This window comes from Talpa occidentalis, unplaced genomic scaffold (genome assembly GCF_014898055.3).
Source record: "Talpa occidentalis isolate TD23 unplaced genomic scaffold, MPIMG_talOcc4v2.1 talOcc4.17, whole genome shotgun sequence".
Lineage (NCBI taxonomy): Eukaryota > Metazoa > Chordata > Mammalia > Eulipotyphla > Talpidae > Talpa > Talpa occidentalis.
In genome coordinates this window covers 6679509-6703681 of record NW_023601754.1, presented here as the reverse complement: position 1 = coordinate 6703681, position 24173 = coordinate 6679509, and the positions used below count along the sequence as shown (strand labels likewise).

The 24173-nt window shown below is 61.9% G+C and overlaps 3 protein-coding genes across 9 annotated transcripts in view; 1 reads left to right on the top strand and 2 right to left on the bottom strand.

Moving 5' to 3' along the window:
- Positions 1–142: 142 nt before the first annotated feature.
- On the top strand, positions 143–4297 carry ACD (ACD shelterin complex subunit and telomerase recruitment factor). Its single transcript, XM_037515913.2, has 12 exons — positions 143–278; positions 361–497; positions 595–682; positions 765–841; positions 953–997; positions 1108–1142; positions 1298–1449; positions 1531–1786; positions 1921–2246; positions 2361–2452; positions 2535–2640; positions 3186–4297. Exons 1-11 carry the CDS (start codon positions 180–182, stop codon positions 2605–2607), a joined length of 1380 nt encoding a protein of 459 aa, XP_037371810.1. The 5' UTR covers positions 143–179; the 3' UTR covers positions 2608–2640; positions 3186–4297.
- On the bottom strand, positions 2670–14182 carry CARMIL2 (capping protein regulator and myosin 1 linker 2). Its single transcript, XM_037515912.1, has 38 exons — positions 14118–14182; positions 13800–13894; positions 13652–13702; positions 13417–13479; positions 13188–13312; positions 12968–13062; positions 12715–12785; positions 12531–12604; positions 12336–12411; positions 12174–12262; positions 11960–12054; positions 11796–11882; positions 11507–11619; positions 11349–11426; positions 11160–11236; positions 10970–11074; positions 10733–10802; positions 10530–10611; positions 10333–10429; positions 10197–10254; positions 9925–10097; positions 9609–9771; positions 9393–9494; positions 8052–8180; positions 7854–7967; positions 7557–7717; positions 7391–7478; positions 7048–7185; positions 6877–6943; positions 6211–6446; positions 5280–5380; positions 4835–5192; positions 4636–4758; positions 4028–4064; positions 3852–3923; positions 3521–3736; positions 2918–2995; positions 2670–2836 (listed from the first exon to the last, which is right to left on the bottom strand). The coding sequence occupies exons 1-38, from the start codon at positions 14164–14166 to the stop codon at positions 2724–2726; spliced, it is 4119 nt and encodes a 1372-aa protein (XP_037371809.1). The 5' UTR covers positions 14167–14182; the 3' UTR covers positions 2670–2723.
- Positions 14183–17300: 3118 nt separating this feature from the next.
- The window catches only part of CTCF (CCCTC-binding factor), a 53952-nt gene continuing 47079 nt past the window's right edge, over positions 17301–24173 (bottom strand). For 2 of the 7 annotated variants that reach the window (XM_054696905.1, XM_037515892.2), the window contains 2 exons: positions 20766–20930; positions 17301–19025 (listed from right to left, as the gene is read on the bottom strand). In XM_054696905.1, the coding sequence (XP_054552880.1) occupies positions 18841–19025; positions 20766–20930 (350 nt within the window). In that variant the 3' untranslated portion in view covers positions 17301–18840. The remainder of the gene's footprint in view (positions 19026–20765; positions 20931–24173) is intronic. The other 5 variants (XM_037515893.2, XM_054696906.1, XM_054696908.1 and 2 more) reach the window with 3 other exon arrangements.

Genomic DNA, 24173 nt, shown 5'->3' with positions numbered 1-24173 from the left:
GGGGGAGGCGGCAAGTTCCCGCCAGGACGCGCCAATGCGCACGCGCGGGCAGCGCCGGGGCGGGGCCTAGACCGCAAGCCCCGCCCACCCGCCCCGCGCTTCCTCTTCCGGCGGGGGCGGGGCCTCGGCGTCCGCGGGAAACCCTGGCTCGCGGCGCCGGGCGGGGCGCGGCTGCCGGGATGGCGGACTTGGGGAGCCTGGCCCTGAGGCGCTGGATTAGAGAGCTCATCCTGGGGCCGGGGACGCTCTCCAGTCCGCGTGCGGGGCAGCTGCTCGAGGTGAGCCCCCCATCCCTCTCGGGGCGCGCACACCTGGGCCGGCCGCCGGGGCGGGGCGGCTGACGCCGGTGGCCGCCGGCAGGTGCTGCAGGAGCCCGACGCCCCCGGCCCGTCCTGGGCCCCTGACGCGCCCGACTCGGGGGCCGAGCTGCTGGTGTCTGACGGGACCCACAGTGTCCGGTGCCTGGTGACGCGGGAGGCCCTGAGCGGGTCGTGCGGGTGAGAGCGCCGCGGGGCCCGGGGCCGGGGTGCGGGGCGCGCGGGGGGCGGGGGCGGAGCTCCCTGGGGCCCGCTGTGGAGGTCGCGCTCGCCGCAGGGAGGAGTTTGGCTTCCGCGGGGCCGAAGGCCGGCTCGTGCTGCTGCAGGACTGCGCGGCCCGCGTCCGCGTCCACGAGGAGAGTGCGGTGCGTGCCGGGGCGGCCGGGGCGGGGCGGGGCGGGGCGGGGCTTTCGTGACGACGCCTGAGACCCTGCACCCGCCCCCCAGACCGCGGAGTTCTACCTCCAGGTGCACCGCTTCAGCCTGCTGCCCATGGAGCAGCGCCCCGCACCTGTGCGCAGTTGGTGAGTGCGGTCTCCGCCCGCCGGCCCACCTCCTCCCCCGGGGCTGGGCGGGCCGGCGTTGGCCCGGGCCCTCCTGGTGACACTGACTGCCCGCCCCCCTTCTCCCCCCAGCAATCAGGACCCCGACGTGCGGAAAAAGCTCTATGACTGCCTGGCGTGAGTATGGGGTTGGGCTCCGGGGCCAAGTGTGGCCGGGTGGGCGGTTGCCAAATCTGGGCAGACAAGCCTGGGGAGGTGCCTCAGCCCTGTCCTTTCTGCTTTTTTAGGGAGCACCTTTCAGAGTCCACTTCCCTCAGTGCAGGTACTTGTAAGATGCTTGACCAGTGACTCACTCTGGAGCGTGACCCCCTCCAGCCGTCTCTCCCTGCTTTTTTAATGAGACCTCTTCCCCAGCCGCCCCTCCCTCCCCTCGCTCCACTGGGAGCTTCTGCCCATGTCCTGCTTCCTCGCCTCCAGGCCCTTCGCTGTCCCAACTTCTGGATGACGTCCAGGAGGACCAGGACCACAGAGGGGCGCTCGTGCACCTGGCTGAGAGCTGTCTGATGCTGGCAGGCCCTTGCACGGCACCCTGCCTCACCCGCTGGGCCGCTTTACGCCACAGGACGATGGTCAGTTTGGGGCTTCCCTTGGGAAATGCCAGGGTGAGGAGGAACCGGGCACGGGCTAGGCTGAGCGCTCCCCTTCCACAGGATGAAGCTGTGTACACTGTCCCCACCGTCTATCTGTGTATATCTGAGAGTGAGCAGCGAATCCTGAGCTGTCTGGACCGGGCTCAGAGGCCACAGGGTAAGGAAGACTGGAGCGGTCCAAACTGGAGTACCTGGGGATTCAGCTCCCCCAGCGCCGAGAAGCCTCCCTTGACCGCACGGCCTGAGCTGCCCCCATCGGACTCTGCTCTTCAGGACCTGTCTCTGACCCTGATCTCGTCCTCATCCAGCTCCTCAGGTGAGTGGCGTGCCGGCCACAAGCACTCTGTCGTCTCTGCCAGCCGGGCTGCACGGCTGCCTGGGCTCACGGGTCACTGCTGGCCTGAGCTGAGCTGGGAGGGCTGTGCACACAGTGAGTTCTCTCCTCCCCAGGAACCCCTGCCTTGTCCAGCCATGCACTGACAGAAGAAAGTGAGGCCAGCGCCAGCCTTTTGACTGCCCGGTCCTCGGCTACCCCATCCCCTACCCCCTTAGCCCCCAGGTCCCCACACCTCAGCAGTGTACCTGACTCCTTGTTCTTTAACTGCCCCCCAAGTTTCTCACCCCTTGGCCACGTCCCCAGTCCATACCGGGCCCAAGGGACCAGGACCCAGAAATCTAACCTAGAGTGTAAGGAGTTGGGGTTGCCTGGCAAGAACTGGCACTCCTCTCGGAGGGCAGGAGCCACCAAGGAAGCCTCAGCGTCCAGTCCTGCCTGGGTGAGCATCGCCCCCCTCAGCCGGAGGGCTGCATCATGGCACGTGCCTTGGGGGAGACTGGGAGGAGGGACGTTGGTCCTTGTTGGCTCCTGTTTGAGACCACACTCCTTGCAGGACCCTCCGAGGAGACACGGCGATGGCTCTGCTTTCCAGTATGCGTATGACGCGCCCGGCGCCTCCCTCTGTGCCCAGGTCCAAGCTGTGAGGTGAGCGCCTGGCCTGCCCGCGCTGTCCGGTCCCCAGTCCGGGGCCAGCCTGCATGGACCCGCAGCCGTGGTCTCTCCCCAGGCTCCCTCCCCAGCTGGTGGCCTGGGCCTTGCACTTGCTGATGGAGCCGGAGCCCGCGCCCACCCCGCCGTGAGCGGCCCCGCGCGCGCCAGAGGACGGCACGCAGGTCTGTGCTCGCGGGACAAAGCGTTCGCGCTCTTCCTTTGAGTTTTTTAATAAAATAATCTCATGCGGCAGGAAAGGGGAGGGTCAGAGGTCAGGGCCGCCGCCTCTTTGGTCTGTGGCTGGGGAGGGGGGGTTCTGCTCCGGGCTGGGCGGCTCTGTGGGCTGTGCAGGCAGAGGCTCCGCTCCAAGACCAGCTCCTGCAGAGGGAAAGCAGAGGAAGGAGCAGGACTGGACTGAGCGGGCCTGTCCCCCTCCCCTCCGGCCCAGCCCCCGCTTACCTAGGCTGGGAGAGGGGGGCGCCTCAAGCTTTGGCCTGCGCTTGAGGACAGGGGAGCGCTGCAGCCGCAGGGGCCGTTCTGAGGAGCACAGAAAGGCCTGGGGTGGGGTGCTGAGGGCTTGCTGCGTGCCCCCACCCCTTCTCCCGCCCACAGTGCGTGTGCGCAGGCGCTGCGCACGTTGCTCCTCTGGAGGGGGAGCCAGGGGCAAGGGCTGCGGCCAGACCCTTGCTCCTGGCCCTCTGGCTCCCCGAGTTCTCTGCCCCCACAGACCGTCAGCGGCTTCCCCCAAGGACCAGAGCCACGAAGGGAGCCCGGGCGCGTGACCTCCCCACTCCTCCTGTGTCCGGGCGCCCATGGAGGTGTTCCCGCTCACCAGCAGGGGCCTGGAGCTGGTCCTCGTGCACAGACACGGCGCGTCGCCCCGCCGAGAGGGGCCTGGGCCTCAGCTGGCCATCTGGGGGAGGTCGGGGTTTCAGGGTAGGGGGGAAAGCAGCCCCACCCCAGCCCTAACCTCCCTCTTAGGGTCCCAGAGGAGCGGAGTTCTCTGCAGAAACACCTGGTCCCCAGTCCAGTATTCGGGTGGGGGCCAGGGTGCCCGCACACCTGCATTCCTGGGCCCTAAGCAGGGGTCCTCGGGCAGGCCCAAGCTGTCTGGAGACGGGGTGGCTCTTCGGGGGCTGGGGCCAGGGGAGGGGGGGCCGGGGCCATCCTGCTGGCCCCAGCCACGGCCCCTGAGCTCGGCGTTCAGCTGCTGCCCCAGCGACTTCCAGGTGGTGGGTTCGGGGCCCTGGCCCCCCGGCCCAGGTCTGCACGAGGGGTCTGCCAGGAGAAAGGGGATGGACCCGGGCCGGGCATGGGCGGTTGGCCGGCCCCGTGACCTCGGCCCCACGCGCCAGCCCCCCAGCACCCCCCAGCACGGCCGTGCCCGGCTCACCAGCAGAGACCGAGTGGGTGCGGGACTTGATGGAGATGGGCGGCGCCTCCGTGGAGCTGTCCATGATGTCACCTGCAGCGGGGGGCCGGGGGTCAGGCGCCGGCTTAGGCGTGAGGGTAAGAAGACCTGGGGGCGCCCCGCCCCCACGCGTGCTCCCCAGCCCGGGTCTCACTCACCGTCCGAGCCGGCCTTCTTGATCTCGCCGTCTTTGCTCTGTAGGAACAGGGGGTCAGGCTCCAGGCCCGCCCAGCCCTCGAGTTCCTTCTCGGCCCAGGTGCAGGCTGGGCGCGTCCCCCCTTTCCTAACTGATTCACTCCCCGCCTTTCGGCGCTTGTCAGCCCGGGTCTAGCCCCGCGTGGCCCGGATTGTCTCGAAAGTTATTAAACGGATGTTGGCAGAGCTGCGGTTCTTACTAGGGGCCTGAGCAGAGGCTGGGCGAAGAGAACCTGGGGAATGCCCGGGGCGGTGAGGCCGCCGGGAGTGCCAGAGGGAGGTGGGGGGCAGGGAGACGAAAGCTCCATGCCCGGCCAGGCAGGGCCGGGCGTCAACGGAGTGTCACCGAGGGGGGCACCGGAGGACTTGTCTCAGGTGGGGGTGGCGGGGCTGGGGGGAGGAGGCGCGCTCGGGGGGCTGCGCCAGAGCAGGAGCCAGCAGGGAAGAAAGGTAGGGTGCTGGGGGGAGGAGGAGGAGGGCGGGGCGCTGACCGGGAGACCCGTCCATCCTGAGTCCTGGCCCCGGGTCACCCCCCCACACACACACACACCCCCGGGTCCTCCCAACTTACTTGTTTCCTCTTGCCCTCAGCGGCCCCGCTGCTCCGGCTCACGCCGATGCGCTGCAGCATCACTTGTACCCGCTGTTCAAAGGACGGGGCCAGCTCCGTCTCCCCCCGCTCCAGAGGCCGCCGCTGGGGAGACGTGCCAGAGTGGTGAGAGCCGGCCACCCTCAGTCCCGGCAGCCCCCGCGCCCGGGCCGGGCCTCACCTTGTCGGGTCTGGCACCCAGAGTCGCCTCCTCCTCCTCCGCAGGCAGAAGTATCATGGAGTAGGCCTTGCTCTCCCGCGTGTAGCGAGGTCGGCTCCTGCGAGTAGGGTCGGGGCTGCCGCCCTCGGCCCCACCGGGCTCCTCGCCCCGGCCAGGACGGGCTGGGGGCCTAAGCAAGTCCCCAAGTGTGGTTTTCCGGGTACGGGGAGCTGCCCCAGGGCTGGTCTCTAGATCAGGCCGGGGCCCACGTGTTGAACGAGGCTTCTTGAAGGCAAAAAGGGTGCCCAGCTTCTTCCGCAGCGTACGTGGGACGGGGGTGGTACCCCCCTCGGTGGCCGTGTCCTCCTCAGGAGCCCAGCTGGGGGGACAGCCAGCAGTGAGCGGGGGGGCCCGCGGAGCATCCCACCCTGCCTCCCCCTCCCCCCTCACAGCTGCCCTTACTCACAGGCGGTCCTGCTGGATTAGCCTTTTGGAGAAGAATTCTTCCACGCCCTCGTCCACCCGGGCGCTGAGCCCATTCCCTTCCTGTGGCAGGGCTGGGGGCACCTGGAGGACACCTCGGGGTCAGGGCCGGGTGCACCCTTGATCCCTTGTCCAGGGGCCTGGACTGGGCAACTCGGGGACCTGGACGCAGGGGTTACCCCAAGGGGCTGCTGACGCAAACTCTCCTGCTGTCCAGCTGGGGCTGGTGGTGCTTTCCTGCACCCTTCATCCTGGTTGGCCCCGGCACACCCCCAGCCCACACCCATCCTGTCCCGGGGAGTATTCTGTGTACCCTATGCCACCCGGCCACCAGCAGGCTAGAGCCCACGCGCTCCCCAGGTCACACGTTCCCACTTGCCACCCCCTCTGCTCCAAACAGTTCCCTGCAGTGTCCCCCCACCCCCACCCCACCCGGCCTGCTGCCGGCTCAGCGGCGCCAGCTGCTGCGTCAGACCCTCTGGGGGGCCTCAAGCCAGTGCCTCCCTCCCTTCCACCCAGTGCCCACTGTCTCCCCTGGCACCCGGTCCACACATACAGCGCCCCGCACACACGCGCAGGACATGCGCTACATGGAAGGCTGTCCCCGCGGCCGAGGGACCCGGCATCTCAGTAATCCTGGGGGAGGCAGGGCAAGGTGGACACCCTCGTGTATATCCAGCGGGCGGGGGCCCAGCCCGAGGCCGAGTCCTATGCCCAGGGGCACACCCAAGACCCTAACTGGACACGGTCTGGGGTGGGGGGCCAGGAAGAAGCCAGGGTGCAGCTACGGCCGCAGGACCAGGTGGCTCTGCACCCCTACAACCCACATCCCTGTCCGCCATGGCCCCGGGGCAGCGGCGGGCGGCCCAGGACCCCTCATTCCATAAGCTCCGGAGCAGGGGGGGAGCACGCACCTGGGGACCCCCCGCCGGCGGGCGATGGTGGTGCTGGCGCCGCGGCCGCGGCCGGGCCCGGGTGGGATGGCGCAGGGGCTGCCCGGCGGGTGGGAGGTCCATGCGCGGCAGCGGCCCGGCCTGCAGCGCGGGGGTGGCGGGGCTCGGCGAGCCGCGCGCGGACGGCCCTGCCTGCGGCTCCGCATCTTCTCCGGGAGCCGCCAGCGCCGGCTCCTGCTCCGGGTCCGCGGCGGCACCTGCGGGAGCGCACCAGAGCAGCGCCGAGCGTGCGGCCCGGGGAGGCGGCGGCGCGGAGCTGGGGCGGCGGGGGACCCGCCCAGGGCGCGGGGAGGGGCCCCGACGACGCCGCCCACCCCACCCCCCGCCCGCCCCTCCCCCACCGCTGTCCGTGGTGCTGAGCGCGGCCCCGACAGCGCGCGGCTCCGCCGTCACCGGGCATGCGCGCGCCTGGGGCCGGGAGGGGGCGGCGGCGTCCGGGCCCAGCGCTGCCCGGTCCCCCTCCAGGCCGACCACATGTCCCCAACCTTGCAAGAATTCGGGGCCGGCCTGGACCTGGCCCGCCAAGGTCCGGGAGCTCCCCGGCCAGGCGGATTCAGGAGTTCAGGTGGCCCCGGCGCGGCGCGCTCAGCCCCACCCAGCCGGCGCCTCCCGGGCCCTGAGACTCACTGGGAGCGGAGGGGGCCAGGTGAAGGCGGCGGCTGGTCTCGGGCCGTTTCTCTGGGGCGCTGTCGTCCTGGTGCGGATGCAGACAGTCCGCGTCAGGGGAACTGCCTCGGGGCCCTCACCCCCCACCAGACGGAAAGCGCCACTGTTCCAGCCCAGGTGCTGTGACCTGACCTCCTCCTCCTCGTCGTCGGGGAAGAAAAGGCCGTCCAACTCCCCAGACGCAGACGCGAGGGGGCTGGGCTCTCCTCCGTCCAGGGCCGGTAGGGCGGGGGGCGTTGCCACGGTCGCCTGCTGAGCCAGACTTTGCACCTGCAACACCAGGCACCCCAAAGATGGGCCGTTAGAGCCTCAGTCGCAGTCCCATCGGTGCTAGGGGGGCTCGGAAATACCCCTGGGCTGCACGACCCCAGAAGACATTACAGGACCCCTACCTCCTAGGCAGTGACCAGCTCAGCAGGTGTGTGCGTGTGCGTGTGTGTGTGTGTGTACATACACGAGTGCAGTTCCTTCTCACCAGCCGATCCCGGGCTGCACTCAGACCCTCCAGGGCCTGAGCCACAATGCTCTCTGCCAAGGTCCCCGTGACGGCAAGTCGCATGTCCCTGGGGCGGGAGAGGAGGGAACGGGGTGAGCGGGAGGCCTCCGTCCGGTCCTGCCCAGCCCAGTCTCACCCAGCCCACCTGAGCCTAGTGAAGGCATCTTGCAGCAGGTGCTCCGGGAGCAGCTCTGGGAGGGTCCTGGAGTCCAGCAGGAGCCCCTCTAGCTGCTCCCTCCACCGGGGGCCCTGCAGTATCTGAGGGCAGAGGCTCCTTGTTGTGTCCACGGTGGTCTGAGTGAAGTCCTGGGGAAAGGCCAGAGCCTGGTGAGGGCGTGGCGAGGGCCCCGGCTGCTTGGCCTGAAGCTCTGACCCCCTCAAAACAATGACTCCGGAGATGGCACATAGGGCAGTGGGGCTGGGGCGAGGGGTACCATCTCACCTGAATGTCCTGGCGGCAGACCTCGCCCACCTGTCCCAGGAGGCCCTCCAGCTTCTGCCGCAGCTGCCACTGATGGCTTGGGGAGCTCCCAGCCTCATACAGGATGGGGAGAATCTGGAGGCCAAGGAGGTAAAGGGGTTTCAAACTGACACGTGACGACGAGAAGAAGGGGCTTCTTCCTGGGAGGGCAGTGCTCACACTGAGAGAGAAGTTGGCATTTTGGATGGCATCCTCGGCCTGGCGCACAGCAGCTTCACCCTGGGGCCCGGCTCCACAGCCCAGCAGCTCCACGTGCTCCTGCACCGACTGACACAGCTCGTTCACTTCCTGGGGGGCATCAGCAGTCAGTGCCAGCCGGGTCCTCTCCCAGACTCTGGCTCTCTCCTTCCCAGGGCCTCCTTCAGGGTGGGTGAGGCCCTGAAGACCCCGCCTCCGGACAAGCCACGCAGGGCCTCTCTGTTCAGGGAGGGAGAGCACTGCCTCCTTGGGTCCTCTCGGGGCCTCTGCACTGCCGATGTGTCCGGAACGGGGCGGAGAGGAGCTGCCCCCAGTGCACGCAGAGGGTGGACTGAGGGGTGGGGAGACAAGGGAGCGAGGAGCGTGGGGGAGGCACCGGGGAGCAATGGACCGTCAGGCCAGTGGGAGGGCGGTGTGTGGAGGAGCGGCACTGACCAAAGGGCAGGACGGAGGGAGTCCGCCAGGAGACGTGCATCTACCGCCCCGGGCAGTGAGGCTCGGGGGGCTCCTGGGTAGAGGACACGGGACACCTGAAGGCATGTAGCATGTGAAGCCCTAGCAGGACGCCCGGATTCACACGCTTGGGGGAGAGGTGGGTTTGGGAATAGGGAGGTGGGAACATCACACAAGGGCAAAGTATCAGAGAGAGAGGAAGCCTGAAAAAGGGCCACTGAGGGCCTCCCCGGCGGCGCAGCAGGTTGCGCGCAGCGCTGTGAAGCTGTCCACAGCCTCTGCAGCACCGATTTGATTCCTGGCCGGCCAGGGAGCTGCCCACATGGCGCGGCAGACCTCTCCTGTCTCCCCGCTGCTCCCCTCGGCAGTGTATTTCAGTCAATCTGCCTGTTCTGCTCCCCACTCTGTCTCTGGTGGATCCTCTCACCCCCCACATCTGTGGCCTGCACCCCAGCTCTTGTATGCATAAATAAATAAATCTTCAAAAAAAGAAAAAAAAAGAGGGCCACTGAGTTCGTCCAGACAGAGGTCAGTGGTGAGGGGAGTCCTGTGAGCTGGATGCTGTGAGTGGGGCTACAGCTGAATGGGGAGCTAAGGGAGGAGATTTTTAAATAATGCAGGTCTGTAACAGGAAGGTCTGTTTAAATGCAGCCAGGGGTATTATTGGGGACCCTTTCTGTACTGATTAGCTCGTCCCCAGGCCAAGGAGAGGGACCTTGGCCAGGGCAGCGGGATTCGGGTACCCTGCAGCCAGGAAAGTCAGCCCCTCAGACTCAAGGAGGCCCCCAGCTGGCCCCGCTCGCTCCATCCCCCGCCTTCTGTGGGGACCCGGGTTGGAGGAAGCCAGACCTGCTCCGAGGGGTCTGAGAGCAGCCCCAGTGCCTTCTGATGGGAGGTGCAGGCAGAAGAGACTGGGCCCGTGTGGTTGTTCCTCAAGAGACAGGCTTGGATCTGAGGACAAAGGACAGGGCAGGATGGGCGAGGGGTGCTGGGGCAGGGCAGGGCAGGGCGGGGCGGGGCGGGGCGGGGCAGGGCAGGGCGGGCAGGGCAGGAGGGGCCCCTCACCTGATGCACTGCGCGCGCTGTCAGCTCTGGGCGGCTGCGCTGAGCCTGGGCCACGTCACTCAGGGGCAGAGGCATGGCCTTCAGGCTGCGGTTCTGCTCCAGGGCCTGCGCCACGTCCAGCAGGCCCAGAGCGGACGTCTGGTTCCGGTCCCAGACCACAGACCTGGGCCAGGTGGGGCTTCAGTCTGAGGCGCAGCTCGCAAAGGCCCCACCCACCCCGCCGGCCGCGGCCCTGCGCCCGGTGGCCCCCCTCATTCACCCTCACCCCCCACCTCGGCCCCTCCCGGCAGGGCTCCCCATTCCGACCCCCACCCACCGGAGCCGCGTGTTGACGCGGAGGGCCTTGGCCAGTAACTTGGCGCCCGCGTCCCCCATGGCGTTGCCGCTGATGTCCAGCGCCGACAGGTTGGGATTGGCGCCCAGGGCCCGGAGCAGGACGCTGGCGCCCAGCTTCAGGCGGGACTCGGCCACGGACAGGGACTGCAGCGGCTGGGCGGGAGAAAGCCGGTCGTGCCGGGGGCCGAGGTCAGCCAAGGGGCGGCAGGCGGCTCGGGCAGCGCCCGGGGGTCCCACCGGGGCGGCACTCACGCAGTCGTCGTCCTGCATGAGCTGGACGATCCGGTGCAGGACGTCGTCCAGGGTCTCCCTGCGGGCAGGGCGTGAGGTGGGCGGGGAGGGAAGCTGCGCGGGCGCCGCCTGGCAGGGGGCTGGGCTGGGGGCTCACTTGCACCGGACGTTGAAGTTCCTGCCGAGCGCCACGTGTCTCAGGGAGCGGCTCCTCCCGATGGCCAGCACCAGGGTCACCATGTCTGAGCCGAAGCCTGGGGGCGGCTTGGGTCACACAAGGCGGGGTGCGGGGGTGGGGTGCTGCGGGGGTGGGGTGCTGCGGGAGCGGGAGCGGGGAGGACAGGGCAGCCTCACCGTTCTCGGCCAGGTCCAGGGAGGTCACGGCGGCGGCGTCGCACACCAAGTCCTGGATCACCTGCGCGCCCGCTGAGCGCAGCTGCAGGGGCGGGAGAAAGGCGCAGCTCACAGGCCGCTCGGAGGCCGGCGGGGCGGGGCGGGCTCCCCTCGTGGCCGCCCCCCGCCCCCCCCCACCCCGCAAAGCTGGGGCAGGCGCTCACCTCGCAGGCGCTGAGGTCCAGGTGCAGGTCGCTCATGTGCGTGTTGAGCGCGAGGCCTTCCAGAAGGGCCCTGGAAGGCGACAGCGCAGGGAGTGGCGGCGGGAGGGGGAGCCGCAGGGCGTGAATCAAGGAGCCCGGGGCGCCCCGCAGGTGGTGGGGAGACAGGCCAGAGGGGGCGGACCAGGGCGCCCCGCAGGCGGTGGGGAGACAGGCCAGGGGTGGGGGGGCGGCACTCACCTGAGCGCGTCCGGCGGCAGCTTGCAGCCCGCCAGGCCCAGGTGCCGCAGCGCCCCGGCGCGGCGCAGGAAGAGCTGCAGGGCGGCGGGCGCGGCCCGGGGCTTCCTGGGGTGGGGGCGGAGGAGGGGGTGTCGGGGCGCTGCCCAGGCAGAGCCCGCCCCCCGCCCGCCCGCGCGGCCCGCCCCCTTACGTGCGGGAGAAGACGTTCCTCGAGGCGTCGAGGTGCGCGAGGCTGGCGCTGCAGCCCCGGGCCAGGGCCGAGAAGAGCTGCGGGACGCACGCGTGGGCCACGCCGGCCGAGGCCCCCCACCCCCGCCCTCGGGGCTCAAGCCCGCGCCCCCAGCCCTAGGGCTCAGCCCCCCACTGACCCCCCCCTCACAGTGTCCAGGGCCGCGTCGGTGCCCGCGAGGTTCAGGCGCGTCAGGACGTTGGGGCGGCTCAGGAAGCTGTAGAGGCCCTGGGGGGGAGCGGGTGAGCCGGGGCGGCCGCCCCCAGGACTTCCTCACCCTCCACCGCCTGCGGCGCGCACGCACTCACCCCGGTGTCCTCCGAGGGCCCCAGCGCCCCGGGGTTCCCAGAAAGGTCCAGGTGGGTCAGGGCAGAGTCGAAGGCGGCGTTGGAGGCCAGCGCCCGGCCCAGGGCCCGCGCGCCTGGAGCGGGGATGGGGCTCAGCCTCCAGGCAGCCCCGCCCCCTCCACCTGCCCGCGGCCCCGCCCCTCCGCCTGCCCGCGGCCCCGCCCCCTCCACCTGCCCGCGGCCCCGCCCCCTCCACCTCCACCTGCCCGCGGCCCCGCCCCCTCCGCCTGCCCCAGCCCGGGCCGCCTACCTCGAGGGGTCAACCCCGTCTGCGCCAGGCTGAGTCTCCTCAGGGCGCCCGGCCGATGCTCCAGGTGTTTGCTGAGGGCCGCCATGCCTGGGGGTGGGGACGACCCGGAGCTCTCACCTACTCCAGGGGTGGAGTGGGGGGTCCGCACGCTCAGCCGCACCTACCTCGGTCGTCCAGCAGGTTCCCCGCCAGGCTGAGCTCCCGCAGCCCAGAGCTCGGGTGTTCCGCCAGCACCCGCGCCAGCCGCCGCACGAAGTCTCTGGGGACCAGACCCCAGGGGTGAGACTCTGGCCCTGGTTTCCCAGCTCCCCCCAAGGCACTCGCCCCCCAGAACCAGCCCCGGGGTGCCTGTCCCCAAGCCCCGCCTGTTCCCCTCACCCCCTCAGGCCACAGGTCTCCAGCACCAGCTCCTCTAGGTGGGAAGACTGACTCATCACGTGCAGAATTTGTTCCAAGACCTCGAGGCTCTGAGAACCAGAGGGGCTCAGTGGGCTGCACCCAGCCCTAGTGCCCTCGGCCCGCCCTCCCCTCCCCGCTCACCAGTTTCATGTCCACGCAGGAGAGGCACTGGAACCACAGGTTGTAGGACAGGGCAGCCACGCTCAGGGCCAGGTCCCTGGGCGGGAGAAGGCACAGGCCAGGGCTCAGCACCCCCCGCGCACGCCCCTCCAGGGAGAGGCTGAGGAAGTGGGTCGTGGCTCCTCCCTCCCTCCCCAGTCCGGGCCAGCCCCGCACCGGCTGCTCAGGTGGCTGAAGTCCCCCAGGCAGAAATGGCGGCAGCCCTGGCGATGGTAGATGGTGTCCACATCCTGGACAGGAGCAAAGCGTCTCCAGCTGGCCTGGGGCCACAGGGGCTAGGGAGGGCTCAAGGCACTTGGGGGATCAGATACCAGAGCCCCCCACAGAGGGCCCACCTCACCCACTGAATCTCCTCTCGGAAAGGGAAGCCATTGTAGTCGCAAAGAGCCTCATAAGTCTCCACAAAGCCACCTGGGGTAGGTACAACAGGGTGAAAGAAGGAGAAAGACAAAAGGTCAGCCCCAGAGGGAGGTCAGACCAAGCGGGGTGGTAGCGCGCCCCCAGTGGTTCTGTGCCGTTTGGGAGACCCCACATCCAGGGGGCTGGGACCGCAGGGGCCTAGAAGCCCTGTGTGTGCCCGCCGCGGCCTTTACCACAGGGTCTGCTGGGTGCAGTGGCCTCGGAGGGATGAACGCTTCTCTCCAGGCGAGCCAGCATGGAGGGGGGCGTGGGCCTCCGGAATAGCTTCCTGGGGAGGGAACCAGAGGGGGCAAGCGGTTTCTAGCCCCTGGCATGTGAAGCAGCCCCCTGGGTGGCTGAAGGCACCCTACTGCCCTCCTCCCCGGCCAGGCCCTAATAGTGGCTGGGGCTCACCCAAGGGTCGAGTGAGGGAAGACCTTCCTGATGGCGGCGGCCACATGCTGGGCCAGCTGTTCCAGGGCAGCCACGCCAGGAAACTCCAGGACCAGCTCAGGCAACGACTCCAGCTCAAAGGTGACCTGCGAGGGTGGGCTACTGGGCTGGGCTCCATGGGAGAGGGGGGGAGGTGGAGGGGGAGATGAAGGCCAGGCTGCAGGTCCTGGCAGGGTAGCAGGAGTCTCACCTGAGGGGGTGTCTCCTGCAGTGCCATGGCCTGGACCTCCAGGTAGCTGAACGTGCAGTCCACCTGCAGAGCACCTGGTTCAGCCGGGCCCTGCCTCAAGCCCCCCCCCCCTCCCAGGAGCCCAAGCTCGTGAAGGGCAGAGGCTCCCAGGACCAGAAGGACATGAAACCCCTCCTCAAGGAAGCTGCTGGAAGGTCAAGGGGTCAGGAGTGGCAAGCCAGGCCCTGGGACTCACCCTCAGGGGGAGGCAGGTGTGGAGCAGGTAGGCTCTCCATGGCAGCAGTGCCTAGGGGAGAGAGTGTCTGACCCCCGGGCAGGGCAAGAGGCTTTTTCTTTCTGCAGCCTGGTCCCGGCGGCCCTCCCAGGCCCTGCCCCCACCATACCAGGACGTGACCCCGTTCCGCACCCTCGCGTTGGGGCAGCCAGGTTTTCAGCAGCAGCTCCGCTGCCTTGGGCCACAGGAACCTGGTGATCTCGCCTGTGGAAGGCAGCCTGTGGGTGACTGGGGTCCTCCCCTGGTCCGAGGGACAGTAGGGGCCTGGCTTCTTTTGTGGGCGAGCCCCGAAGTCGGGGAGTGAATCCGGGGTCGCCAAGCCCTCGAGCAGCGGAGAGACCGCTGGCCCCTCGCCCCAGCTGGGCCTCTGCTCTGGGGCCCGCCCTGCTTCCTTCCAGCCAAGTGGGCGCCAAGGGCCAGCGCTTACCTCGCAGCTCACAGGATATGCCCTCGGGAGCCTGGGGGGTCTGGGCCATGGGGCCCGGCCCAGGAGGCTGGGGTGCCCCGGGAGCTCCGACGAGAAACAGTGGCGGGCGGGCGGGCGGGCACACACAGGAAGCCGGGCCCGGCCCGTGCTGCCGCCACCTGCTCCTGCGGCGGCGGAAGGTGCGCGCGGCTTCCTGCCAGGCCGCCCCCTGCCCGGCTCCTCCCCGTCCCGGCCTCCGTGGGCCGGGAGCTGGCACCCGGGCGTGGGGTGGCAGGAGAGGTCAGGCTCCCGGCTGCCCGCCCGCTCCATCGAGCAGGAGCTTTTGGGTCAGGGAAGACATGGGGGAGGGAGTGGCAGGACCTGGAGGGTCTCCGCGGAGCGCCTCAGGGTTGAGAGCCCCCTGCTTCCACCCCGCCCCAAGGTCCCCGCCGCGAGCACCAGGGGGCGCTGTCCGTTCGGGGATCCCGGGGACCCACCTGGACGCGTCGCTCGGCGCTTGGGGAACCGAGCACAAGGAGGGCATGTTCTGCGGGGAGGGTCACGGCGCTCCCAGCGCCGCCCTCGCTCCAGAAGCAGCTCGCGCGCGCGCAGCCCTGAGCCTCTGACTTTGAGTGGGAAAAAATGCCAGATGGGCCCAGACACCCTTCTGTGCCAGCCCTCGGTTTTCACCAGGTTCAGGCTGGGGCAGGGCGGGAACCCAGGGGCTTCGGGGAGAAGTGGAGGGCCTCACAAGGGAGCTCAGTTATGTGGGGGTCCTCTGCGTCTGCATGCTACACCAGCTCGAGTTTGGGGAGCCTGGAACCACTCACTGGAAGAAAGCAGGTGTCTCCAGGCCGGGCGCATCAGAGGATTCTGGGTGGGGGCCTGCCAGCCAGAGGCCTGCTGCTCTATTAAAGGCCAGGACTAGATTCCGTGGGGCTTACAGGAGGGGACTCGCCCCCCGCCTGCATCAGTCTAATTACGCTCCACGTTGAGAAGAGCGAGCCCTCCGCCTGCCCACCTGCCTTTCACCCAGAGGTGCCCCCGAGGACAGAGAGAACCTTGCTTTCCTTCCCGCCTCTCCTTGCCCTTCCCCCCTTGAGAACCGAGCAGCACACAGGGCAGGCCTTGCAGAGCTCCCGCCGATCATCTGACACCTCCCCCCAACAAATCTCATCTCCACGTGCTGAGGGCCCCCACAGGCTGGTACTGAGTGGAAAGCGAACAGCAGCAACATGGGGGTGGGGGCTCCTTTCCTCAGGCAGCAGCCGCTGGGAGAGTCCAGGGCTGACAGGAAAGGACAATGCTGGCCTGTCAGCTGCCCCCAGGTGGAAGAGTTCAGGTTCAGATCTTCGTAAGACTCTCCTGAGACCGCACAGTACCCGCGAACTGCTTTTAGGGGGTGAACTCAATGAAGCCTCAAGCACTGCCATTATGAACCATGAAGGTCCAGAAAGCAGGTGCCGGCGGCCAACCTCCTGAAGACCTGCCTGCCCCTCACCGGGAGACTGGCTTGCCGGTTCTGAGGCTCCAGTTCCCACGGCCTAAGCGACAACCCTGACCTTACCTCCAAGTGTTACTGAAAGGATGAAGTGTGTCAGAGAAGCGCTCACAACAGCGCCTGGCACGCAGTGGACACGTGCGTTTGCCAAATCTACCATGGCAACCCCAGGCCTCCCGAACAGAAGGGACACAAGCGGCCCTGCTGGGGTTTCTGGCTTTGGTGTGACGGGATGAGAGGCACGAGAGGGAAGGACTCCAAAGGGCTCGCGCCGCTCCCCGCGCGGGGGGCACAAGGCCAGCGGGCTCGCCGGCGGCACTGGAGCCCGTGTCAGGGAGGAGGAAACCAGAATCAGCGTGGTCAGACCCAGGGAGCCCGGCTAGTCACACCTCCTCCAGGACTGCCGTGGCCAGGGCGGCCCTGGCGAAGCCTGCGTGGAGCCCGAGCGAACACACGGGACTCGGCTCCTACAGTGACAATGACTCAGTGCCGCCCCCGCCACCCCCCCACCCCCGCGAGGCCCCAGCTTGTTCGAGTCTGTCTCTGTCCCAGAGCGCATGACACACTTGTGGGGGCCCAGGAAATGCTAAAAGCTCACGAGGCCTCAGCCCCGCCTGGCCAGGGCAGCACAGGAGGAAGGCAGCCGGGCTGCGCCTCCCAGTGCCGCCACAAGGGTCCCCGCACACGGTTTGGGAAGCCAAGAGCCTGCGGAAAAGCGGGGGAGGAAGCAGGCTGAGCTGGGCCTGAGGACTGGCGACCCCAGCGCGGCCTGGCAAGGGCCTGCTCTGGTTTAACTGGGAAGGGTGCGGCGGGGAACTCCCCTCCACGGGGCTCTGATGTGGAGTCATAGCGAGAAGCGCCTGCTGCTGCTGACAGCTTTCCACTCCACGGGGTCACACGGGGCAGCTCATCACTGGGCAGCAGGGGACTCCGCTTGAGTCCTACCTCCTCCCGAACGCCACTTTTCTCCCCAGCCAACATCAACCACCTTCACGCCCTCAGCCGGATGCGCACCAGGAGAGGGGAACAGCTCGGGAACACCACATCCAGCCCGCACCGGTCCGCAGCCATCTACTGTGAATACTTACATTTGGGAAAAAGTCCCGCGTCAGCTGAAGCACTGCTGGGGGGGTCCCCAGGCCCCGGAGAGGATGGAGACTGAGCGCCCCCATAGCCTCGTGCCACTAACGCTCCGTCCAAGGAGCTGCCTGCCTGGCGGAGTCCTGAGGCCACAGATAACAGTCGTTTCCTGCGAGAGCCAAGTGCACGGGCAGAACACACCAGCCAGAGGCTAGACACATCTTGTTCTTTGTTACTTTTCACTGAAATCTGGCTGGGATGGAATTCTGGTTTTAAACACCCTGCCATTAGTGGCTAAAACTTTCACCTAAAATGGGTCACTGGAGCACTCTGCTCTGACACGGCGGCGGCAGGGAGGTATTTCACGAATGCATACATTTCCTAGGACACCGCCCTTCCTATTCTGCTCCCTGTGGCGGCTGCAGTGTCTCCCCACAGCTGGAGGCTGCACAAGGGGTCTCCCCTTCCAAATGAGCTTCTCCAGGGTTAGCTTCCCCCTCTCCCTTGGCAGAATTCTTGGTAGCGTCTGAGGGACTGATCCCAGAGCTGCCCATCCACCCAGTTGACTCTGAATTGCGGCCCGCCCCCTCTGCTTAGGAACCCACGCCTCGGCTGGAGCACGGAAGGCGCACAACCACTCACCTCTCTACTCACCCACTTTCCAGGAGGTCAGACTTGCAGCAGGATGCACTCAGGAGCCTGTCAAATGCTGCAATCATCTGCCATCTGCTAGAGGAAGCTGTCATGGCGGGGACACAGCTGATCTGAAAGGCACTACCTCAGACCACGCATATGGACCCCATCGGGCCCCTCGTCAGGCAGGAAACACACAAGACGGGATGTTTGGAGCACTTGTTAATCCGTTATGATTTATTAGCTGTACAGCAGTAGATCCTCCTCCCCAGCTTTCAACCCCATTACATATTTTATTACAGGTCTCATGTTGGCGTCCTAAAATAATGAAAAATATCACACAGTACAGCTAAGTACAAAATGCATCAACCTAGAGTTTGATAGCTAACTGATGGCTCTCTTAAAAGCAATACACAGAAGAAAAAAGTGTTTGAAATCAGCAAGACTGAGGCTCTCTAAAAACACATTTTAAACATGTGACAGTTCATGTGCAAGAATCACTTTTTAGTTGGTTTTGTTTCACATTATTATTATTATTTTTTTGAAGATCCAAAGTTTAAATTACTAACCTAGAGAAATTTGCCGGCCCAGCTTTGAAGGGCTGCTGTGACCCACTCATAATCACCCTTCTTTAATAGAGGATTTATAAAACACAAAATTCAGCTACAAACAGAGCAAAGAAAATGTAGATGGGAAATCATAACTGAAAGTTAATTGTACAAGGTTCAGATGTTGGCTCCATGGGCGGAAATCACCATCTTCCACGTGGGCGGCCGTCACCGGTGGCGGGCAGCAGTCTGGGTGCTGTTCTGCTACATGATTGTGATCCAATTCCTTGTCAACGTTTACACACTACAGAGTCCGTGGTAACTTAATTTGCAAGTAATTAAAATGCTGGGTTTTCTTACACTGCACTTCTTTTCAACCTCTTAATTAATGGAAAAGATTAAAATGTAAAAAAAGTTATTTACAAGCTTGACCATACCAGAAACTCTGCCAAGAAAGAGGCAAAGCCTTCAGGACAAAAACCGATCGTAGCATGCCATACTACTGGTGTGCAGCTGACTCCAAGCAAAGGGAGTCAGGGAAAAGCAAAAGCCAAAACCAGTTTAAAAGTCTAAGTCCTTCCCAAGTCTGCATTTACAATTAAAAACTCTCCTGGGAAGAAGACCAGAGAACTCTGGGAAACCCGGTGGCCATTCTGGAGTGGTTTACCACAGCGAGAGAGAGGGTCGATGTCTCCGTTTCCATCTAAGAAAACCAGTCAGGAGTCAACACTGTCCTCAGCACTTCTGAGTAAACCCTCAGGGATTCAGAACATTCCATGATTTGCTAACATCAAACAGCAAGTTCTAGTTAAATCACATTTTCTAACATCATCCTTGAAGTTTTAGTTCTCGGTATGTTTGGTAAAATGGTGTAAAATGATGCTTTTCCCAAAGCCAAAAGAAGAAAGAAGGGAGAAAAATTAAGATTCGGGCCGTTTAAACACAGCCCAGAGCAGTCCCGGTGGCGAGCGAGGCCCTGCCATCACCGGTCCATCATGCTGAGGATCATCTCAGGCGTGAGGTCTCCGTTGGGGGCGTCCGTTGCAGCTGGCTGGGTCTCCTCCTCCTCCCCCTCCACGGGCTCTGCATCTGGCTCTTTTTTGACTTCAACTATAATGTTCTCAATTGCACCTGTGTTCTGGTCTTCAACCTGAATGATGGCTGTTGCTGGCAAAAAAAAAAAGAGCACAAACAAAAGAGATGCTCCATTAAAGCCCCTGAGGGTACACACGAGGGCACTTTCAGATGCGACACTAAGCAGACATGGGCAGTACAGGGAAGTCTTGGTAATGTAGACAGAGTCGATTAAAAAAAGACATAATGACTTGAAATGTGACCACACGTAAAGCTCCAAGACACTAGTAACTATCAAAGAACAATATGCTGGCATCTGTCTACATATGCCCCTCAAATTATATATTAAGAGCTTTCCATCATGAATTTGGACTTTACTATAGGGCGAGATAGGTGAAAAACTGTAGACAGTGTATGACTAAGAACACTGCACAGTGAGTGAGGTAGGTCCACTTTAGAGGGACCCACCTATATCAAGAACCTGAGTTTTTTTTTTTAAAGATTTATTTTTATTTATACAAGAACCGGGGTATAGAGCAGATGTGCGGGAGGGTGAGAGGATTCACCAGAGACAGAGCGGGGAACAGAACAGGCAGACTGAGTGAAATACACTACTGAGGGGAGCGGCGGGTGAGACAGGAGAGGTCTGCTCGCCACGTGGTTTGCTCTGAGGCCAGTGGGGATCAAACCGGCACTGCAGAGGTTGCGGACAGCTTCACAGTGCTGCACTCAACCGTCTGCGCCACCAGGGAGGCCCGAACCTGACATTTTTGATCCCCCCCACACCTGTTTTGATCCCCCCACATCCCTCCCACCATTGTTCATTCAAATGTGTGTAGGTAAAATGTTCCCAGGATCTACAGTTGGCTAACCCTGTGACGGACACCTATACATGGGGGCTTGGGGGGACACCTTAAAAAAACAGATTAAGGCCTCCCTGGTGACACAGGGGATTAAGCACAGCACTATGAAGCAATCCGCAGCCTCTGCAGCATGAGTTTGATCCCTGGCCGGCCAGGGAGCTACCCACATGGTGAGGCAGACCCCTCCTGTCTTGCCCGCTGCTCCCCTCAGCAGTGTATTTCACTCAGTCTGCCTGTTCTGTTTCCCACTCTGTCTCTGGTGAATCCTTTCACACCCCTGCATCTCTGGCCTATACTCCAGCTCTTGTATATGCATAAATAAATAAATCTTAAAAAAAAAACCACCACCACAAAAAACAGATTAGACCCTGCCTTTGTGAGGAGAAAAAACAAAATCACCAGCTTTCAGGAAATCTAGAGGGACACATGCATAGAATGGAGACCTGAGCACCCCTCCCGCGCCCCAGCCTGCCGTCACCAGGCTGTGTAAAGCACAGGACCACTGCCCTCGTCGCCAGTGGTATGAGATAGAAGGTGAGGACGTCTCCTGGGTCCTTTCATAAGTCAGGACGCCAGCAAGTACATCCACAGGTCTGGATTTCTTAGGAGGGACGATCTAAGCACAGAAATTGTTTCATCTCTCCATCCGTCAAAACGGGGCTCACTCACATTCATCTACTCTGCCAGCTGACGGTGACTCGGGTTGTTCTGTACAAGCCTCTCCAGCTGACAGCTCCCACAGAACATAAGCACCCTTCTACTCTGGACTTCTTGCTGAACCACTAACAGGCCTTCATGGAGTTCTTCAGATGTTCCCCAGTAAAAACTGAAATACTGCTTCCTGAGAGGGTGCTCAAGTGTGCCTGTAATGTGTTCTCCAGGCTTCACTGCCATCTCTCCAAAGAACAAGGACCTGTTCCCATAGGCCAGGAGAAGATGCCAGCCCACTGAGCCGAGACAAGTAACTTACGCTGGGTCTGTTTGGGTTGGTTGGTTCTGCCAGGGGGGCGTCCTCTCCTCTTCTTGGCGGGTGGTGGGGCTGGGGTCACAGGCTGAGGCTCTGGCTCGGGTTCAATTTCTACTGCAGGCTCCTCCTCATCCTCATTGTCATCCAGGTCTGGCTCAGCATTTTCTTCTCATAAAATCAGGAAGAACAGGTGGTAGGGCAAGGAGAAGCATTATGGGGGGGGGGGGGGGGAAGAACACACAAATATTCACATATTCTATGAAATTATATATTTGTTTTAGTTAGTAAGAGTCCATCTTAAAAATGCTTCTGCTGGAATTTAGGCTGTCGGCTTCAACACAATGGTATTACGGTGGAACAAATAAGCAAATCAACTTCAATACTATTACTCATATTTTATGCGAACTGGATGTTATTTTTGTTTGGTTTAGACATCAGAATATTGAGTTTCAAATTATTAGAGGCAACTCCACGTTACAGCAGTCTATAACAAAACCACATAAATAACAAACCCGTAAGTAGTGTTTAAGGTGAAAATCAATGTTCCCTCCACCAAATGTACAAGGATAAAAAGCAGGACATTAAGCCTAAGATGGATCCCGAAGAAGAGGTCCTGCTAGTCTCCGAGTGAGCAGAAGGTATAACTGTCAAGGGGCAAGACAGCAAATGCACTGTGAGGCTCTACTTACTAGAATAAGTGTGAGAGCTTTTCTAGGACTCCTACTAAGGGGTTTTCTTAAGGCCAAGTGTTTGGGCTTAATTCCTTGCCAGACTTGATGGATCACCCCTCCCCGCCGCCCCAAGGGAAAGAGCTTAATATAAAGATTTCAAATTCACATCATGATAAATGATCAAAATTAAATATCAGTCTTGATAAGAATTCAACGTCCACATTAAAAAATAATGTATGGTGCTATCTTCCTTCTACCCTGAGCTTTTTATAATAGTTACTTTCCCCGTCTGCGGTTACAATGACAGATCCCTTTCCGCCCCCCCCCCCCCAGTAGTTTAAGAGAGTTTACTCCAACACAAGTTGGGATGGCTACTGTTAAATTGTTTAACTTTACAAACACCTAGGCAATACCTGTGACCTTCTCTTCCCTTCACCCCCAAACATACTGTACACTATTCATCCTCTAGGACAGAGCTAGGGTATTTTATTTTCTAATTTTCCTTGCTATTTTTTTTTTTAAAGATTTGTTTATTTATGCATACAAGAGTTGGGTGCAGGCCAGAGGTGCGGGGGGTGAGAGGATTCACCAGAGACAAAGTGGGGAGCAGAACAGGCAGAGTGACTGAAGTATATTGCTGAGGGGAGCAGTGGGCGAGACAGGAGAGGTCTGCTGTACCATGTGGGTTTCTCTCTGGCCGGCCAGGGATCGAACTCATGCTGGAGAGGCTTCGGATAGCTTCATAGTGCTGTGCGTAACCCCTTGCACCACCAGGGAGGCCCTTCCTTGCTAATTTTTGGCGTGGGAGGAAAATTTGAGCATATATGCTTACAGTGAGCCTGGATTTCTAAAGTATAACTTCCAGTAATTCTTTCAAATAGGCTATGCAAACCCCTCCCCACCCCCCAAAAAAAACCCAATAGATCATTCTCAATTTCCTTGCCTTCTCTCTAATGCCACATTCACACACGAGAGGGAACTACTGTAGAAAGATCACCGCTTTGAGTCCCAAGTCTCTTACTGGATGCATGATGGCGGACAATGACCACACACTGGCCTAGTCTCCTCGTGCAGTCTCTTCTGCATGCCCAACCTACTACTAGCGACTTGAGGATCAAGATCATGTATGAAATCGTGCCCGGTAACTTACACTGCACTACACAAGCACAGCTGTGATTTACACTGTATATCACAGTTTTAAAGTTCTCTACTATCCCATTTATACCTCACTATTTCATTTTATAAGAGTTGTAACCCTCATTTCACGGGAAAAATGAGAAGCTAAGTGATTTGTAAGGTACAGCTAAACCACAGCAGGTGGAATTCAAACCTCTGACCTCCGTCTGGGGTGGTCCTGCTGCCCACAACTGTAGGAGCCAAATAGCAGCTACCCTGCCCCATGCTGCTGCATGAAGTGTGCCCTGCTTGTCACCCTGCTCCAAAAAGCACAGGTTACGCACATTCTTTCTCTGGAACGGAATGTTTAAATTTAGAAATCTGTGGGTAAATGCCTGATCTTCAGGACAAAATGCCTTATTTGTCAAGTGACTAAAATCCTAAGTGAAAGTGTGGGGAACACATACGGGTACATGGCAGTGTGTCAAGAACAAGATGTTTCCCTGCTGAACTTATTCAAGCCCCCTACTGCCTAAGTTGGCCCAATGCCTATAAAACTGAACAAATTCATTAGAATTGGGGGCGGAAAGCACACAAAAAACAGTTATAGGGTCAAAGGCTTATTAGCTTGGAGAGATGTTGGCAAAAAGCCTTGAAAGTGGTAGCAGACTTTGCTGGTCAACCCTGCAGCTGGCCCACAGGCAGAACTTCTGGACAGCACAAACAGGACTGTGTGGCCTTTGTCAGCAGTGGGATGGAAAGGCCATTCACAAGGCCAGGTAAAAAGACACTAGATAGGAGGCCCAGAACTAAATTGCTCCATAAACCAGCAGTGCAGAAGGCAAAAGGGCGGAACTGTAGAAATAGACTAATGAGATCTTCAGATGACACATGCATCATGATCAAGTCCAATTAGGGAATAAAACTGGTCTTCCTGGGGGAGGAATCACAGAAGCACCATCAGGTAATACCGTAAGAAATGTTGTTGGATAATGGCCTGTGGTGGCTACAAACCCCACAACTATAAGCAACTACAGGGATCCTCAAGCTTAAGTCCAAGAGACCTGTGGATATCTGGTGGTATTTAGAGCCTCTGACACATCTTGGCAACTCCTAACACTCCATTTGCTAATTTCTTTGCCGAACAAAAAGGTCCCACAAGGATTGTGTGCTGTTAAAAAAATTAAGCAAACTGGGTTTCCCTGGTGGCGCAAGCAGTTGAACACAGTGTTGTGAGGCTGTCCACAGCCTCTGAAGTGCCAGTTCGATCCCCGCCGGCCACGGAGATACCCACATGGTGGGGCAGACCTCTCCTGTCTCGCCCGCTGCTCCCCTCAGCAGTGTGTTTCAGTCAGTCTGCCTGTTCTGGTGGCTGTCTCTGGTGGATCCTCTCATCCTTCTGCACATCTGGCCTGTACCCGGGTTCTTGTATAAATAAATAAATCTTAAAAAAAAAAAAATTAGGCAAACTGACATTTCAAAGGAGATACTCACTTAAAACCCAGTAACTGAAGATAACTGAACGAGAATTTCCACTAAAAAAGGCAGCAAAAATTACTCTTATGCTTACTTTGAAATCTAGGTAAAGTTAAAGTTCTGAAAAGAAAAGTGATAACTTTGCTAT